Here is a 19,544-nt window from a genome sequence, read left to right as displayed (position 1 = left end):
GTCTTCATGATAGCCTCTAATCAAAGAAGACGTAGCTTGTGAGTCAGTAAATGTAACTGTAATCCCTTATAATGTAACTGTAATCCCTTATAATAGCTGCAGAGCCCTTGCTAGTATCTACCTCTGTTTGATCAGTATGTGGCAATATTGTTGAATTCTTAGGGAACTTTCACAGTAACTAGATTAGGGTGTATTCGAATATAGCAGGGTGCAGTGCAGTAAAATACTATGCAGCACAATGTCTTACTGCACTGCACTCTGCTGTAATCTAATTAGAAATATATAATTAGAAAATAAAATAAGATTAGGGACAGGCCCTGGGGGGGGGGGGGGGCGGCTTCGTGGGGCGGGCCACGTGGTGGAAGTGGGGGGGGGGGGGGTCCATGCCTTGAGCTGTGTAAGGGGCCCCGAATTTATTGATGGCAGCCCTGAGTGCGCTGGTCCTAGACAAGGAGCCTGTGTGCGCAGACATACTGCAGGGGGAGTTTGGAAATCTTGGGGTTCGTGGGCAACTGGGGATGAGCCAGGACCGGACGACAGGCATTCCTCTTGATCCATTTACTTATATCACTTCCCATTCTGGATTTGATCTGTGTCCTATCCTGGACTGACCAACATCTGTGAGGAGAGCGCCCGAATACACCGATATTTTCTGCTGCAATGCAGACCACAGTTCTTTCCACTATTCTGTATCTGTAACAAGTCTAGATACAGGGAAAGTCCTGACTTCTGGCAAAAGTAATCACCGGCTGGTGTTTTTAAAAAATACAGAGTTTTTTCTGGGTATTATTGCGCATATTTCTGCCCTCATCAGTGCATACCGCATAAATACATCCAAGTAATGTAACATTTTGTACCTGTTTATCTGTCAAGGGCCTACATACTGTGAAAGTCCAAACAATAGTATTCACCGGCTGGTGTTTTACAAAAATACAGAGTTTTTAGGCTCATTGTAGCACATTTTTCTGCCCTCATCAGTGCATATCTTAGGGAGTGTGAAGGCCTAGTGCCTATACCACCAAGTATTGATGCAATGCAAAGACCTCTAAAAGGTGGAAGGGAGCCAAGTATGGTTCTTTGTAAAAGGTGGGGGTAAAAACTTCCCCTGTAAGGCCCTACTCTCGCACTATGAATTTCCTTCTTGGCAAATGTTACTCGTCCTATAAAAGGGTGGCCCCACACAGGAACCTCTCCTTATTTCCAACTAAAAACCCTGGGAAATATAAAAAAATATATATTTGGGGTACATATATTTTATCCTAAGAATAATGTTAAAACTTAAGTTTTACGTAATGCATATCCTCAATACTTACTTGTGCACACCAACACTTTGACAAAAAAAAGACTGTTTTCTTCTGCCTAATGATTTCTAAGCTCAATGATGCTCCTTCTCTTCTGAGCATTGTAGTTCGCCCCCAGTGCACTTCACGTCCACTTATGGGGTATTTCCATACTCAGAAGAGATGGGGTTACAAATTTTGTGGGGTATTTTCTGCTATTATCCCTTGTAAAAATGTAAAATTTTGGGGAAAACAAGCATTTTAGTGTAAAAAAAAAAAATTTTTTTTTACATATGCAAAAGTCGTGAAACACCTGTGGGGTATTAAAGTTCACTTTACCCCTTGTTACATTCCCCAAGGGGTCTAGTTTCCAAAATGGTATGTCATGTGGTTTTTTTTTTTTCTGTCCTGGCACAATCGGGGCTTCCTAAATGCGGCATGCCCCCAGAGCAAAATTTGCTTCCAAAAAGCCAAATGTGACTCCTCTTCTGAGACCTGTAGTGCGTCAGCAGAGCACTTTTCATCCCCATATTGGGTGTTTTCTGAATCGGGAGAAATTGGGCTTCAAATTTTGGGGGTGTATTTTCTGCTATTACCTTTTTTTAAAATTAAACATTTTTGCCAAACCAAGCATTTTTGGTAAAAAAAAATTTTTTTTTTTACATATGCAAAAGTCGGGAAACACGTGTGGGGTATTAAGGTTCACTTTATCCCTTGTTACGTTCCTCAAGGGGTCTAGTTTCCAAAATGGTATGCCATGTGTTTTATTTTTGCTGTCCTGGCACCATAGGGGCTTCCTAAATGTGACATGCCCCCCGAGCAAAATTTGCTCTTAAAAAGCCAAATATGACTCCTCTTCTGAGCATTGTAGTTCGCCCGTAGTGCACTTCAGGTCAACTTATGGGGTAACTCCATACTCAGAAGAGATGGCGTTACACATTTTGGTTTTTCTTTCTGCTATTAACCCTTGCAAAAATGTGAAATTTGGGGGAAACACACATTTTAGTGAAATTATTATTTTTTTTTTTTACATATGCAAAAGTCATGAAACACCTGTGTTGTATTAAGGCTCACTTAATTCCTTGTTACATTCCTCAAGGGGTCTAGTTTCCAAAATGGTATGCCATGTGTTTTTTTTTTTTTTTTTGCTGTTTTGGCACCATAGGGGCTTCCTAAATGCAACATGCCCTCCAAAAACCATTTCAGAAAAACGTACTCTCCAAAATCCCCTTGTCGCTCCTTCGCTTCTGAGCCCTCTAATGCCCCCGGCGAACAATTTACATAGACAAATGAGGTATGCGCTTACTCGAGAGAAATTGGGCTACAAATTCAAGTATAAATTTTATCCTTTTACCCCTTGTAAAAATTCAAAAATGGGGTCTACAAGAACATGCAAGTGTAAAAAATTAAGATTTTGAATTTTCTCCTTCACTTTGCTGCTTTTCCTGTGAAACACCTAAAGGGTTAAAACACCTACTGAATGTAATTTTTAATACTTTGGGGGGTGCAGTCTTTGTAATGGGGTCATTTATGGGGTATTTCTCATATGAAGACCCTTCAAATCCACTTCAAACCTGAACTGGTCCATGAAAAATAGCGAGTTTGAAAATTTTGTGAAAAATTGTAAAATTGCTGCTGAACTTTGAAGCCCTCTGATGTCTTCCAATAGTAAAAACTTGTCAATTTTATGATGAAAATATAAAGTAGACATATTGTATATGTGAATCCAAAAAAAAAATATTTGGAATATTTATTTTCCTTACAAGCAGAGAGCTTCAAAGTTAGAAAAATGCAAAATTTTAAATTTTTTCATCAAATTTGGGGATTTTTCACCAAGAAAGGATGCAAGTTACCACAAAAATTTACCACTATGTTAAAGTAGAATATGCCACGAAAAAACTATCTCGGAATCAGATTGATAAGTAAAAGCATTCCAGAGTTTTTAATGTTTAAAGTGACAGGGGTCAGATGTGCAAAAAAGGGCTGCGTCCTAGAGGTGAAAATGGGCTGTGTCCTTAAGCGGTTAAGGACTCAGACATTTTTATTTTTACGTTTTCGTTTTTTTCCTCCTCGCCTTCAAAAAATCATAACTCTTTTATATTTTCATCCACAGACTAGTATGGGGGCTTGTTTTTTGCGCAACCAGATGTCCGTTGTAATGCCATAACTCACTTTACCATAAAATGTATGGCGCAACCAAAAAATACTATTTGTGTAGGGAAATTAAAAAGAAAACCGCAATTTAGCAAATTTTAGAAGGTTTTGTTTTCACGCCGTACAATTTACGGTAAAAACCATGTGTTCTTTTTGCCGTTCTGGATGATCGGATCGCTGCGACAATACTGCGGGCGATCCGATCATCCATTTTAGTGACCGAGATGCTGCAGATGCCTTGATATGTATTGATCATGGTATCTGAGGGGTTAATGGCGGTCATCCGCGCAATTGCGGATGTCCACCATTACCGGCGGTACCTGCCGCGCATGACCGGAGCATTGCTCCTATGCTCGCGGTTATGCATAGGATGTAAATGTATGTCCTGGTGCATTAAGTACCAGCTCACCAGGACGTACATTTATGTCCGGCGTCATTAAGGAGTTAATATTTGGTTGCACACCCTTTGAAAAAATTACTAAAATCAGTCGCTTCCTATAACCATCAATAAGCTTCTTACACCTCTCAGCTGGAATGTTGGACCACTCTTCCTTTGCAAACTGCTCCAGGTCTCTCTTATTGGAAGGCGCCTTTTCCCAACAGCAATTTTAAGATCTCTCCACAGGTGTTCAATGGGATTTACAATCATGGCCGTAAATGTTGGCACCCCTGAAATTTTTCTGGAAAATGAAGCATTTCTCGCAGAAAAAGGATGGCAGCAACAAATGTTTTGCTCTACACATGTTTATTCCCTTTCCCAAAAAAGGGAGGAGAAAAAGATAATTGGACATAATGTCCCACCGAACTCCAAAAATGGGCTGGACAAAATGATTGGCACCCTTTCAAAATCATGGAAAAATAAGATTGTTTCAAGCATGTGATGCTCCTTCAAACTCACCTGAGGCAAGTAACAAGTGTGGGCAATATAAAAATCACACCTGAAAGCAGATAAAAAGGAGAGAAGTTCACTTAGTCTTTGCATTGTGTTCTATGTGTGCCACACTAAGCATGGACAACAGAAAGAGGAGAAGAGAACTGTCTGGGGACTTGAGAACCAAAATTGTGGAAAAATATCAACAATCTCTAGGTTACAAGTCCATCTCCAGAGATCTAGATTTGCCTTTGTCCACAGTGCGCTTCTTTATCAAGAAGTTTGATACCCATGGCACTGTAGCTAATCTCCCTGGGCATGGACGGAAGAGAAACATTTATGAAATGTGTAAACACAGGATAGTCGGGATGGTGGATAAGCAGCCACAAACAAGTTCCAAAGATATTGAAGCTGCCCTGCAGGCTCAGGGAGCATCAGTGTCAGTGCGAACTATCCGTCTACATTTAAATGAAATGAAACGCTATGGCAGGAGACCCAGGAGGACCCCACTGCTGACACAGAGACATAAAAAAAAGCAAGACTACATTTTGCCAAAATGAACTTGAGTAAGCCAAAATCCTTCTTGGAAAACGTCTTGTGGACAGATGAGACCAAGATAGAGCTTTTTGGTAAAGCACATCATTCTACTGTTTACCAAAAATGGAATGAGGCCTACAAAGAAAAGAACACAGTACCTACAGTGAAAAATGGTGGAGGTCAGTGATGTTTTGGGGTTGTTTTGCAGCGTTTAGCACTGGGTGCCTCGAATGTGTACACGGCATCATGAAATTTGAGGATTATCAATGGATTTTGGGTCGCACTGTACAGCCCAGTGTCAGAAAGCTGGGTTTGCATCAGAGAACTTGGGTCTTCTAGCAAGACAATGACCCCAAACATACGTCAAAAAGCCCCAGAAATGGATGGCAACAAAGTGCTGGAGAGTTCTGAAGTGGCCAGCAATGAGTCCAGATCTAAATCCCATTGAACACCTGTGGAGAGATCTTAAAATTGCTGTTGGAAAAAGGTGCCCTTCCAATAAGAGACCTGGAGCAGTTTGCAAAGGAAGATTGGTTCAACATTCCGGCTGAGAGTTGTAAGAAGCTTATTGATGGTTATAGGAAGCGACTGATTTCAGTTATTTTTCCAAAGGGTGTGACCATTTTTGGAGTTTGGTGTGACATTTTGTCCAATTTGCTTTTTTTCCTCCCTTTTTTGGTTTAGTTCCAATACACATAAAGGGAATAGACATGTGTTTAGCAAAACATGTGTTACTGCAATCCTTTTCTGTGAGAAATACTTCATTTTCTCAAAAAATTTCAGGGGTGCCAACATTTATGGCCATGACTGTACATCTGGACTCATTGCTGCCACTTCAGAACTTTTCAGCGCTTTGTTGTCATCTATTTCTGGGGCTTTTTGATGTATGTTTGGGGTCATTGTCCTGTTGTAAGACCCAAGATCTCATACGCAAACCCAGCTTTCTGACACTGGGCTACACAGTGTGACCCTAAATCCATTGGTAATCCTCAGATTTCATGATGTCCTGCACACATTCAAGGTACCCAGTGACAGAGGCAGCAAAACAACCCCAAAACATCATTGAACCTCCACCATATTTCACTGTAGGTACAGTGTTCTTTTCTTTGTAGGCCTCATTCCATTTTCGGTAAACAGTAGAATGATGTGCTTTACCAAAAAGCTCTATCTTGGTCTCATCTGTCCACAAAACATTTTCCCAGAAGGATTTTGGCTTACTCAAGTTCATTTTGGCAAAATGTAGTCTTGCTTTTTTATGTCTCTGTGTCAGCAGTGGGGTCCTCCTGGGTCTCCTGCCACAGTGTTTCATTTCATTTAAATGTTGATGGATAGTTCGCGCTGACACTGATGCTCCCTAAGCCTGCAGGACAGCTTGAATATCTTTGGAACTTGTTTGGGGCTGCTTATTCACCATCCGTACTCTCCTGCGTTGACACCTTTCATCAATTTTTCTTTTACATCCATGCCCAGGGAGATTAGCTACAGTGCCATGGGTTGCAAACTTCTTGATAAAGAAGCGCACTGTGGACAAGGCAAATCTAGATCTCTGGAGATGGACTTGTAACCTTGAGATTGTTGATATTTTTCCACAATTTTGGTTCTCAAGTCCTCAGACAGTTCTCTTCTCCTCTTTCTGTTGTCCTTGCTTAGTGTGACACACAGACACACAATGCAAAGACTAAGTGAACTTCTCTCCTCTTTATGTTCTTTCAGTTGGGATTTTTTTTATTGCCCACACCTGTTAGTTGCCCCAGGTGAGTTTAACCCCTTAAGGACCCATCCCAAATATACCTTAAGGACCCGGCAATTTTTTGAACATCTGACCACTGTCACTGCAAGCATTAATAACTCTGGGATGCTTTTACCTTTCATTCTGATTCCGAGATTGTTTTTCGTGACATATTCTACTTTATGTTAGTGGTAAAATTTTGTCGATACTTGTATCATTTCTTGGTGAAAAATTCCAAAATTTTTAGAAATTTTTTTAAATTTTGCATTTTTTTTTTACTTTGAAGCTCTCTGCTTATAAGGAAAATGGATATTCCAAATAAATTATATATTGATTCACAAATACAATGGCCCTCATTTACTATTCTAAACCCGACTTCTTTTGTCGGGTTTTTTTGTCGCATCTTTGTCTGCGCCAGTCTGCGACACGATGCTACATTTTTTCCCGACGGACCCGATGTGGATTCTCCCAAACCCGAAAAAGGGGCGTAACCCGACATTTCTGAGCTTTATAGACTTACAACCCGATTTTCTAAGTAAATGAGGGCCAATATGTCTCCTTTATGTTGGCATCATAAAGTTGACATGTTTTTACTTTTGGAAAACATCAGAGGGCTTCAAAGTTCAGCAGCAATTTCCCAATTTTTCACAAAATGTTCAAAATCGGAATTTTTCAAGGACCAGTTCAGGTTTGAAGTGGATTTGAAGGGCCTTCATATTAGAAATACCCCACAAATGACCCAATTATAAAAACTGCTCCCCACAAAGTATTCAAAATGACATTCAGTAAGTTTGTTAACCCTTTAGGTGTTTCACAGGAATAGCAGCAAAGTGAAGGAGAAAATTCAAAATCTTCATTTTTTACTCTTGCATGTTCTTGTAGACTCAGTTATTGAATTTTTACAAGTGGTAATAGGAGAAAAGCCCCCAAAATTTATAACCCAAATTCTCTCAAGTAAGGAAATACCTCATATGTGTATGTCAAGTGTTCGGCGGGCGCAGTAGAGGGCTCAGAAGGGAAGGAGCAACAATGGGATTTTGGAGAGTGAATTTTTCTGAAATGGTTTTTGGGGGGCATGTCACATTTAGGAAGCCCCTATGGTGCCAGAACAGCAGAAAACCCCACATGGCATACCATTTTGGAAACTACACCCCTCAAGGCACGTAACAAGGGGTCCAGTTAGCCTTAACACCCCACAGGTGTTTGACAATTTTTTGTTAAAATCGGATGTGTAAATGGAAAAAAAAAAATTTTACACTAAAGTGCAGATTTTACCCCAAATTTACCATTTTTACAAAGGGTAATGGGAGAAATTGCCCCCCCCCCCCAAATTTGTAACCACATCACTTCTGAGTATGGAAATACCCCATGTTAGGACGTAAAATGCTTTGCGGGCGAACTACAATGCTCAGAAGAGAAGGAGTCACATTTGGGTTTTTGAAAGCAACTTTAGCTAAAATGGTTTTTTGGGGGCATGTCACATTTAGGAAGCCCCTGTGGTGCCAGAACAGCAAAAAATACACACATGGCATAATATTTTGAAAACTAAACCCCTCAAGGAATGTAACAAGGGATCCGCTGAGCCTTAACACCCCACAGATGTTTGACGATTTTTCGTTAAAGTTGGATGTGTAAATGAGAAAAAATTTTTTTTTTACAAAAATGCAGTTTTTCCCCTAAATTTTACATTTTTCAAGGGGTAATAGGAGAAAATGACCCCCAAAATTTGTACACCCATTTCTTCTGAGTATGGAAATACCCCATGTTAGGACGTAAAATGCTCTGCTGGTGAACTACAATGCTCAGAAGAGGAGGAGCGCCATTTAGCTTTTGGAAAGATAATTCGTTTGGAATGGTAGTCAGGAGCCATGTGCGTTTACAAAGCCCCCATAGTGCCAGAAAAGTGGACTCCCCCACATGTGACCCCATTTTGGAAACTACACCCCTCACAGAATTTAATAAGGGGTGCAGTGAGTATTTACATCCCACTGGCGTTTGACAGATCTTTGGAACAGTGGGCTGTGCAAATGAAAAATTTAATTTTTCATTTTTACGGACCACTGTTCCAAAAATCTGTCAGACACCTGTGGGACGTAAATGCTCACTGTACCCCTTATTAAATTACGTGAGGGGTGTAGTTTCCAAAATGGGGTCACATGTGTCGGGGGTCCATTGTTCTGGCACTATGGGGGCTTTGTAAACACATGTGGGCTTCAATTCCGGACAAATTTTCTCTTCAAAATCCCAATGGCGCTCCTTCTCTTCTGAGCATTGTAGTTCGCCCGCAGAGCACTTTAAATTCACATATGGGGTATGTTCTTACTCAGAAGAGATGGGGTTACAAATTTGGGGGGCTTTTTCCTATTTTCCCTTGTGAAAATGAAACATTTAGGGTAACACCAGCATTTTTGTGAAAATTTTTTTTTTTTTCATTTTCCCATCCAACTTTAATGAAAATTCGTCAAACACCTGTGGGGTGTTAAGGCTCACTATACCCCTTGTCACGTTCCGTGAGGGATGTAGTTTCCAAAATGGGGTCACATGTGGGTATTTATTTTTTTTGCGTTTGTCAGAACCGCTGTAAAATCAGCAACCCCTGTGCAAATCACCAATTTAGGCCTCAAATGTACATTGTGCGCTCTCATTCCTGAGCCTTGTTGTGCGTCCGCAGAGCATTTTACGCTTACATATGGGGTATTTCCGTACTCAGGAGAAATTGCGTTACAAATTTTGGGGGTCTTTTTTTCCTTTTACTGCTTGTGAAAATAAAAAGTATGGGGCTACACCAGCATGTTAGTGTAATTTTTTTTATTTTTTTACACTAACAGGCTGGTGTAGCCCCCAACTTTTCCTTTTCACAAGCGGTAAAATTTGTAGTGCAATTTCACAAGCGGTAAAATTTGTAGTGCAATTTCTCCCGAGTACGGAAATACCCCATATGTGGCCCTAAACTGTTTCCTTGAAATACGACAGGGCTCCGAAGTGAGAGAGCGCCATGCGCATTTGCGGACTAAATTAGGGATTGCATAGGGGTGGACATAGGGGTATTCTACACCAGTGATTGCAAACAGGGTGCTTCCAGCTGTTGCTAAACTCCCAGCATGCCTGGAGAGTCAGTGGCTGTCCAGAAATGCTGGGAGTTGTTGTTTTGCAACAGCTGGAGGCTCCGTTTTGGAAACACTGCCGTAGAAGACGTTTTTAATTTTTATTGGGGGGGGGACAGTGTAAGGGGGTGTAAATGTAGTGTTTTACCCTTTATTATATGTTAGTGTAGTGTAGTGTTTTTAGGGTACATTCGCACTGTTGGGTTACGGTGAGTTTCCCGCTAGGAGTTTGCGCTGCGGCGAAAAATTTGCCACAGCCCAAACTTGAAGCAGGAAATTTACTGTAAACCTGTCCGTGTGAATGTACCCTGTGCATTCACATTGGGGGGGGGGGCAAACCTCCAGCTGTTTCAAAACTACAACTCCCAGCATGTACTGACAGACCGTGCATGCTGGGAGTTGTACTTTTGCAACAGCTGGAGGCACACTGGTTGGAAAACCTTCAGTTAGGTTCTGCTACCTAACTCAGTATTTTCCAACCAGTGTGCCTCCAGCTGTTGCAAAACTACAACTCCCAGCATGTACTAATCACCGAAGGGCATGCTGGGAGATGTAGTTATGCAACAGCTGGCGGTACTCAACTACAACTCCCAGCATGCCGAGACAGCTGTATGCTGTCTGGGCATGCTGGGATTTGCAGTTTTGCAACATCTGGAGGGCTACAGATTTTAGACTAGTGCACAGTGATCTCCAAACTGTGGACCTCCAGATGTTGCACAACTACAACTCTCAGAATGCTCGGACAACAAACAGCTATGTGGGCATGCTGGGAGTTGTAGTTTTGCAAGATCTGGAGGGACATAGTTTAGAGACCACTGTATAGTGGTGTCAAACTGCAGCCCTCCAGCTGTTGCAAAACTACAACTCCCAGCATGCTCACATAGCTGTTTGTTGTCCGGGCATGCTGGGAGTTGTAGTTTTGCAACATCTGGAGGGCTACAGTTTAGAGACCACAGTCTCAAACTGTAGCCCTCCAGATCAACTTGCTGGCTTCCGTAGGATCCAGGGAGCCATCCTCTTCTGACGCACGTCACGCCGCCCGCCGATCACCGTCGCCGCAGCCTCCGGATCGGTAAGTGGACGTCGGCGTTCGGTCCCCATCGTTTCCCCGTTCTGCCTCGCCTATTGTGGGTGGGCAGGACGGGGAAAACGAAAGTTAACCCCCCCGTCCCCGGTCTGCTATTGGTCGTTGCCTCTAACGATCAATAGCAAACCAATAGGAGGGATAGGAGGGGTGGCAACCCTGCCACCTCACTCCTATGCCTACAGGGGGATCGTGGGTGTCTTAGACAACCGCAATCATAGACTTACGTCATCTCTTATAACCCATTTAAAGACTATAGACAGACGTCATCTCTTATAACCCCATATAAAGACTATAGACAGACATCATCTCTTATAACCCCATATAAAGGCTGTAGACTGACATCATCTCTTATAACCCATATAAAGGCTATAGAGAGACGTCATCTCTTATAAACCCATATAAAGACTATAGACTGACATCATCTCTTATAAGTGTTAAGGCTAATTCATTAAGCCTGTATTTGTGGGAGGGGCGGGATTTCGCTATAAGAACCCGTGGCGGTACCTGTGCTCGCCACCGCGGGTTCGTCATGTGAAAAGTGGTCAGCTGACACACCGAGTCAGCTGACCGGAAGCTGTCTCCAGTGGTGCGGTACGGGTAAGTGGCCGGGGCTGGCGGCGTTTCTCCTCAGCCACCTCTCCGGAGGTAAGCCGGAGTCCGGGGGTGTACGCTCGGCCAGGCCCCGGCCCCAGTTTCAGCAACAGGGGGACACGCGTCCCACGTGGCCTATTCTCTTCTACCGGCCAGTCAGGCACGGCAGTGTATTACGAGTCCCCACCGGCAGTGGGACTCATGACGGGAGCATGCTGCTGTTGTCTGGGGATGGCTGCACGAGTCCTCGCTCCCACACGAACCCCCGTGGCAGTACGGAACCAGCATGTCTACAGCCATTACTGTGCTGTCACCTCGGGTTTTCTGCCTGGTAACTGGCCCCTGCTTGTTGTATTGGGGGAGCTTACAGGCTATCATCATACCCCCGGCGCCTGTCATGGTTATGTAGTGTCTATTGTGTGTCGGTTACCGGTCCACAACGGTGTGGTGGGGGATTAGTCACATGCGGTTATTTTTATGCTGGCATGTTCTATGGCTGCTCAGCTCTGCACTTTACTATAAGGGGTTATTTTTCGCCACGTTCTCTGGCTGCTCAGCTCTGCACTTTACTTTAAGAGGTTAATTATATGCCGGCACATTCTCTGGCTGCTCAGCTCTGCACTTTACTATAAGGGGTTAATTATATGCCAACACGCTCTCTGACTGCTCCACTCTGCGCAATACAGTAAGGGGTTAATTATATGCCAACACGCTCTCGACTGCTCCGCTCTGCATATTACAGTAGGGGTTAATTATATGCCAGCATGCTCTCTGGCTGTTCTGCACTGCATATTACAGTAGGGGTTAATTATTCGCCAGCACGCTCTCTGGCTGTTCCGTTCTGCACATCACATTAGGGGTTAATTATTTGCCGGTACGTTCTCTGGCTGCTCAGCTCTGCACTTTACTATAAGGGGTTAATTACATGCTGACACGTTCTCTGGCTGCTCAGCGCTGCACTTTACTATAAGGGGTTGATTTATATGCCGGCACGTTCTCTGGCTGCTCAGCTCTGCACTTTACTATAAGGGGTTAATTATATGTCAGCACGCTCTCTGAACACTCCGCTCTGCACATTACAGTAGGGGTTATTCAGATGCCTACACGCTCTCGACTGCTCCGCTCTGCATATTACAGTAGGGGTTATTAATGCCAGCACTCTCTCTGACTGCTCCGCACTGCACATTACAGTAGAGGTTAATTATGTCAGCACGCTCTGACTGCTCAGCTCTGCACATTACAGTAAGGGTTATCAAATGCAAGCACGCTCTGACTGCTCCGCTCGGCACATTACAGTAGGGGTTAATTAATTATATGCCAGCATGCTCTCTGACTGCTCTGCTCTGCACATTACAGTAGGGGTTAATTATATGTCAGCATGCTCTCTGGCTGCTCCGCTCTGCACATTACAGTAGGGGTTAATCATATGCCAGCACGCTGTGTGACTGCTCCGCTCGGCACATTACAGTAGGGGTTAATTAATTATATGCCAGCATGCTCTCTGACTGCTCCGCACATTACAGTAGGGGTTAATTATATGCCAGCACACTCTCTGACTGCTCCGCTCTGCACATTACAGTAGGGGTTAATTATATGCTAGCAAGCTCTCTGACTGCTCCGCAAGGCTCATTACAGTAGGGGTTAATTATATGCCAGCACGCTCTCTGGCTGTTCCGCTGCATATTACAGTAGGGGTTAATTATTTGCCAGCACGCTCTCTGGCTGCTCCGCTCGGCACATTACAGTAGGGGTTAATTAATTATATGCCAGCATGCTCTCTGACTGCTCCGCACATTACAGTAGGGGTTAATTATATGCCAGCAAACTCTCTGACTGCTCCGCTCTGCACATTACAGTAGGGGTTAATTATATGCTAGCAAGCTCTCTGACTGCTCCGCAAGGCTCATTACAGTAGGGGTTAATTATATACCAGCACGCTCTCTGGCTGTTCCGCTGCATATTACAGTAGGGGTTAATTATTTGCCAGCACGCTCTCTGGCTGCTCCGCATTTTACAGTAGGGGTTAATTGTATGCCAGCACGCTAATCATATGCCAGAACGCCTTTTGGCTGCTCTGCACATTATAGTAAGGTGTTAATTATGTCGGCTCGCTCTCTGGCTGCTTCCCTCATACACATTGCAGGGGCTTTGTCATATACATGCAGTGCATGCATGGCTACGTTATGAAAGTTTGTGATATATATATGTTCTCTTTACAGGTATAATAATAATATAAAGTTAAAGGGGGGGGGTTCTTCTAGCTATCAGATGATCGAGTGCATCATATACGTACTTAATTATTCATGTCAGGATGTTAGGTAGGTTCAGCTACATAAAAAAAAAAAAAAAATGTTATACTGTACTCACGCTCGCATGATTTATACCATATACACGTTCATAGGTTTTTACAGTATACATGCTCGTAGGATTTATGCTGCGCATACGCTCAGAGGGTTCATACGGTACACTCGCTGCTAGTGTTCATATTTTACACATGCTCGTAGGATTCATATTGTACATACGCTGGTAGCATTCATACAGTACACACGCTCTTAGGATTCATACAGTATGCTTGCTAGTAGGATTTGTGCAGTGTGCACGCTCGTAGGGTTCGTGCAGTGTACTCGCTCGTGGGGTTCATGCGGTATATTCGCTTGCAGGTTTATGCTGTACGTGCGCTCGCGGGTTTATACTGTGCGTACGCTCAGGGAGTTTATGCTGCACACTCGCTGGTAGTGTTTATACCGTACACATGCTGGTAGGTTTCATATCATACATATGCTCGTAGGAAGTATACTGTACATAACACTCACATACATATGCTCATAGATTCATGTTGTACATAAAAATTATTTTTTTTAAAATAACCAATCCTCTGTGACAAACACTTCGTCAGCTAGGTTGGTCCATGGTAGTTGAAGGGTCACTCAAGAGCACATGTATATTGTCCTCACGCTCACAGAATACATACTGTACACACATTTGTAGGGTTTATACTGTATTCACGCCCGCAGGGTTTATACTGTACTCACGCTCGTGGGATTTGTACTGTACTCACGCATGCAGGATTTATACTGTTCACACGTTCATAGGTTTTACAGTATACACGCTCATAGAGTTTACATTGCATGTATGCTCAGACGGTTTATACCGTACTCTTGCTGGTAGTATACCGTACTCTTGCTGGTAGTATATAGATAGTTATACTGTACACATGCTCGTAGGATATATAGTGCACATACGCTCAGGGTTCATACGGTACACTTGCTGGAAGTATTCATACTTTACACATGCTCATAGGGGTTATACAGTATACTCGCTCGTAGGATTGATGCGGTATACACGCCCGTAGGTTTATACTGTGCATTCGCTCAGAGGGTTTATGCTGTACACTCGCTGGTAGTACTTATACTGCACACACGCTTGTAGATTTCATGTCATTCATACGCTCGTAGGAAGCATACTGTATGTAACACTCTCACATACGTACGCTCACAGATCCGCTGGTGCTGTCACATGTTATATCCGCTTGTTACTTCGATACTATGGGCAAGTGTTTATTGACATGGTAGCATTTACAGTGGGCATTTGTTCATATAGTTCGTTTGTATATACGCACACACAGTTCATTCGGTCTATATGCTCAGGGTTTCATGCTAATGATTACTTCATGTAGTTCACACGTTATAGTGTTTATCGATGCACTTTTGTAGGTGCATTGTAGTGTCTGCAGTGCATATAGTTGCATAGCATTGGGGCACATGCGTTCCACACTTTAGTGTTTATACAGCTGTTGCGGTCGGGGCCTCATATCTACCATGTCAGCAGGGGATGGGACTCAGTAGTTATTACTGACACGTTTCCTCAGCAACAGCTTCACGACACTTAGGTGGTGTATACCCATTATACCTGCCTCGTCTGCAGGGGGGGGTAGATTGCGTAATTGTTGTTACTGACACGTCTTCAGAACAACGATAACTTCACACATAGGCGGTGTATACCCATTATACCTGCCACGTCTGCAGGGGGATATATTGCATTATTGTTGTTACTGACACATTTTCAGAACAATTATAACACAACACATAGGCGTAGTTATTGTGCAGGGTGACAGACATCGGATATTTAAATTCATGTTTTGTATTGTATATTAGTGCTTAATGCTAATTTTTTTACTCGTACGGGCCATGTGTGTACAAGTTTGTCTGTGTATCTGGTTATATAGTTGATTCAGTGCATATTCGCTGATGCAGTTCATTCTAGCCATACGTTCATAACTTGTTCAGTGCACGTGCTCAGTTTTGAACATACACCCATATAGTTTGTCTGGGCATATGGTCGTAGATTGCTGAGCATGCGGTCGTGGTGTTAGTAAGGGGCATATGGCCTTGTTGGTCATGCTGGACCTACGTTCATATGGTCATGGTCTTCATAGGGGTCATGCTAGGCTTACATTTATGGTATTCATATTCGGTATACATTTATAGGTTCATTAGGTACATATGTTTTCATGATATTTGCTATGGTATGGTGTTTAGTCCATACATCCATGTCTTTGACTCTGCACAGGTTTCATGGCGTTGGGCGAACCTGTGCATGGATAATTCGGTGGGTCATCCTTAGCTGCGCATACATATATATCGCACACGTATATATCTGGGGTTCGGTTGGTTATTTGCCTAGTCGACAGGCTAAGTATGGTTACGTCTTATCTTGGCTTCAGGTTAGTCACATACTTTGGTTCAGGCTTTAAGTTTGGCTGGACCAGTCACATCTACAGGTCAGTCCGGATACAACCTGACACGACTTCAGGTTGGCTACAGTGTCGTTATATACGTCATGTTAATTCACCCGTTGGGTTATGCACAGGGATATAGCTTTATTTTTTGTTGTTTATTGCCATCTACTCTCGGCCTGTCACGTCTACAGGTTGGTCCAGTTGCAACCTGACACGACTTCAGGTTGGCGGAAACGTCGTTATGGCTCCATAGGCCTACTCAGCATTTGGATTGGGCATACAGGGACTTGGCTCTGTGTGGTTGGTTTTGTTGTCTCGGCTTCAGGTTGACGTTAGTAATCACGTGTTGGTTGAATTTCATCGTCATGTTTGCTGTGTTAGTGGTTTCGTTGCCGGTCACATCCACAGGTTAGTCACAGTGGTAACCTGACACAGGTTTAGGTTAGTGACTTGGTGGTCATTTGCGTATGCACATTGTTAGCACTCGGAGTTGTGCTTACGGGCATAGGGTTGTTCCCTGTTGAGACTTTTTCACGTCCATAGCCACAGAGATCTTCTAACACGCAGTCTGGAATACCTACACTATGTTTACGACAGACACTCAGAGGATGTCTCAAGTGCATTTTGTTCTTACTTGCATTTATTGAGTTTTGCCACTCTTCTTTGAATCCAGCCCCTCTAGCTGTCAGCCCTGGCAGCTGGCTTAGTTAGTTGGCTAGCTGACGTTTAGGTAGTTCTCCATTGGGACATCAGGACGGCTTAACGCGCTATCCTTCAGTTGTCGTGGTTTCCTAAGGTGAGAAGAATTACATGCAGGTGCATGGACGTAGTTACAAGAACTTTACAGGGATGTAAATAATTACTTATTGAAATTGTATAGCAGATGAACGTTTGTGTCAGGTTACTATCATACGGCATTTTCTCAAGTCCCAAGAGTGATGCTCAGCTGAGTATTGCAATCTTCGCTTCAGCTTGACAAGGGTCCAATGGGGTCAGCAGATGCATTGTTTAGGGGGCGGCACTCACTGCAAGTTGTTTGTCAAGCATGTTCGTATTCTTGTTAATTCTTTAGCAATCCGTCCATTATATCCAGTCATTCCCTTAGCATTAGGCCTGCTGCACTGGCGTCACATCATGGTGTGCCAGCATACGTGGTTAGGTAATAGGGGTGCTGGGGAGCCAGTACCTACATGCGCTATACCTCCATTCCATGGTCGGTAACACACGATGCATTTCAGTCATTGGTCATGGGGTTGTTGCATGAGTTAATAGCGCTGTGTTCTCATTATGAGTTTTGCCCTCTATTTTTCAGGTGTACTCCTACGCGGCAGTACATGGCATAACTCAGACTTCCTAGATAGGTTATAGGATAGTAGGGAACAGGAGTTTAGTAAGAGGTTCAGTTAGGTAGGCTCGCTATACGATTGAGCACCGACTACAAGTGTTAAGGCTAATTCATTAAGCCTGTATTTGTGGGAGAGGCGGGATTTCGCTATAAGAACCTGCGGTGGTACCTGTCCTCACCGCCGCGGGTTCGTCACGTCCCACCCAACCCTCCCTCAACTTCATTTCACGCCATGGCTATCATTATACATCAGGATATGCCCTCTATTTTTCAGGTGTACTCCTACATGGCAGTACATGGCATAACTCAGACTGCCTAGATAGGTTATAGGATAGTAGGGAACAGGAGTTTAGTAAGAGGTTCAGTTAGGTAGGCTCGCTATACGATTGAGCACCGACTACAACTCCATATAAAGACTATAAACACTTGTCATCTCTTATAAACCCATATGAAGACTATAGACAGACGTCATCTCTTATAACCCCATATAAAGACTATAGACAGACGTCATCTCTTATAACCCCATATAAAGACTATAGACAGACGTCATCTCTTATAATCCCATATAAAGACTATAGACAGACATCATCTATTATAACCCCAAATAAAGACTATAGAAAGACGTCATCTCTTATAACCCCATATAAAGACTATAGACAGACGTCATCTCTTATAACCCCATATAAAGACTATAGACAGACGTCATCTCTTATAACCCCATATAAAGACTATAGACAGACGTCATCTCTTATAACCCCATATAAAGACTATAGACAGTCGTCATCTCTTATAACCCCATATGAAGACTATAGACAGTCGTCATCTCTTATAACCCCATATAAAGACTATAGACAGACATCATCTATTATAACCCCAAATAAAGACTATAGAAAGACGTCATCTCTTATAACCCCATATAAAGACTATAGACAGACGTCATCTCTTATAACCCCATATAAAGACTATAGACAGACGTCATCTCTTATAACCCCATATAAAGACTATAGACAGATGTCATCTCTTATAACCCATATAAAGACTATAGACAGATGTCATGTCTTATAACCCCATATAAAGACTATAGACAGACGTCATCTCTTATAACCCCATATAAAGACTATAGACAGACATCATCTCTTATAACCCCATATAAAGACTATAGACAGACATCATGTCTTATAACCCCATATAAAGACTATAGACAGACGTCATCTCTTATAACCCCATATAAAGACTATAGACAGACATCATCTCTTATAACTCCATATAAAGACTATAGACAGACGTCATCTCTTATAACCCCATATAAAGACTATAGACAGATGTCATCTCTTATAACCCATATAAAGACTATAGACAGACGTCATTTCTTATAACCCCATATAAAGACTATAGACAGACGTCGTCTCTTATAACCCCATATAAAGACTATAGACAGACGTCATCTCTTATAACCCCATATAAATTTCAGGTCACTATCCCCCTGATGTATATAATAGGATATTCCCTGCTTATCTTACCATGGAAGAGACAGAAGATCAGGATGGAAAGTCTCATTGGAGATGATGGAGGACGATGGACGATGTATCGAGTGATCAGAATGCAGGAAGCTTCTTCTTTTTATTTATATTTTTTGCAAGAGGAAGAGACTAAAAGGGGAAGTGAAACTTAATGCTTAGAAGGTTACTGTATTAACGCTAAAAGTGTACCTTTCATTATGAATAAAACTTGATTTCTCATAGAGATTTCTCAACAGCCTTTATCAGTTGAGGTCAGTGAGCCAGTGAATGGTCAGACCTCGATAGATCACTAGAATGAGCTGGGAGAGGTGCATTCTCTTTTGGCGCTGTGTCATGTAATCTGTATTATCAGCACACAAATGACTAGAGATGAGCGAACCAAGCCCTTCAAATCCAAATTTGGCCTGAATTTTGGGGTGGACACACCGAGAACTTTCGAAAATTTCCCAGTTCAGATTGCACGAACCAAGAAATGTGCAAAATTATGAACATGAACACAAAAGGTCGTTTTGGTGGCCAGGGGAAGCAGGAAGCACAGGGGCAGAGAAATTACGTCAGGTTTACCAGCATTCCCTACAACTATCACAT

The 19,544-nt window shown here is 42.7% G+C and overlaps 1 protein-coding gene across 3 annotated transcripts in view; it reads right to left on the bottom strand.

Annotated features, from left to right (window-relative positions):
- The window catches only part of LOC130367591 (uncharacterized), a 115,649-nt gene extending 96,638 nt beyond the window's left edge, over positions 1-19,011 (bottom strand). For all 3 annotated transcript variants that reach the window (XM_056570101.1, XM_056570102.1, XM_056570104.1), the window contains exon 1: positions 18,957-19,011. In XM_056570101.1, the coding sequence (XP_056426076.1) occupies positions 18,957-18,993 (37 nt within the window). In that variant the 5' untranslated portion in view covers positions 18,994-19,011. The remainder of the gene's footprint in view (positions 1-18,956) is intronic.
- Between the last annotated feature and the right edge of the window lie 533 nt (positions 19,012-19,544).

The sequence above is a fragment of the Hyla sarda genome, chromosome 4 (assembly GCF_029499605.1).
Source record: "Hyla sarda isolate aHylSar1 chromosome 4, aHylSar1.hap1, whole genome shotgun sequence".
Taxonomy (NCBI): Eukaryota; Metazoa; Chordata; class Amphibia; order Anura; family Hylidae; genus Hyla; species Hyla sarda.
The sequence above is the reverse complement of the archived record's forward strand: the minus strand, read 5'-3'. Positions and strand labels throughout refer to the sequence as shown.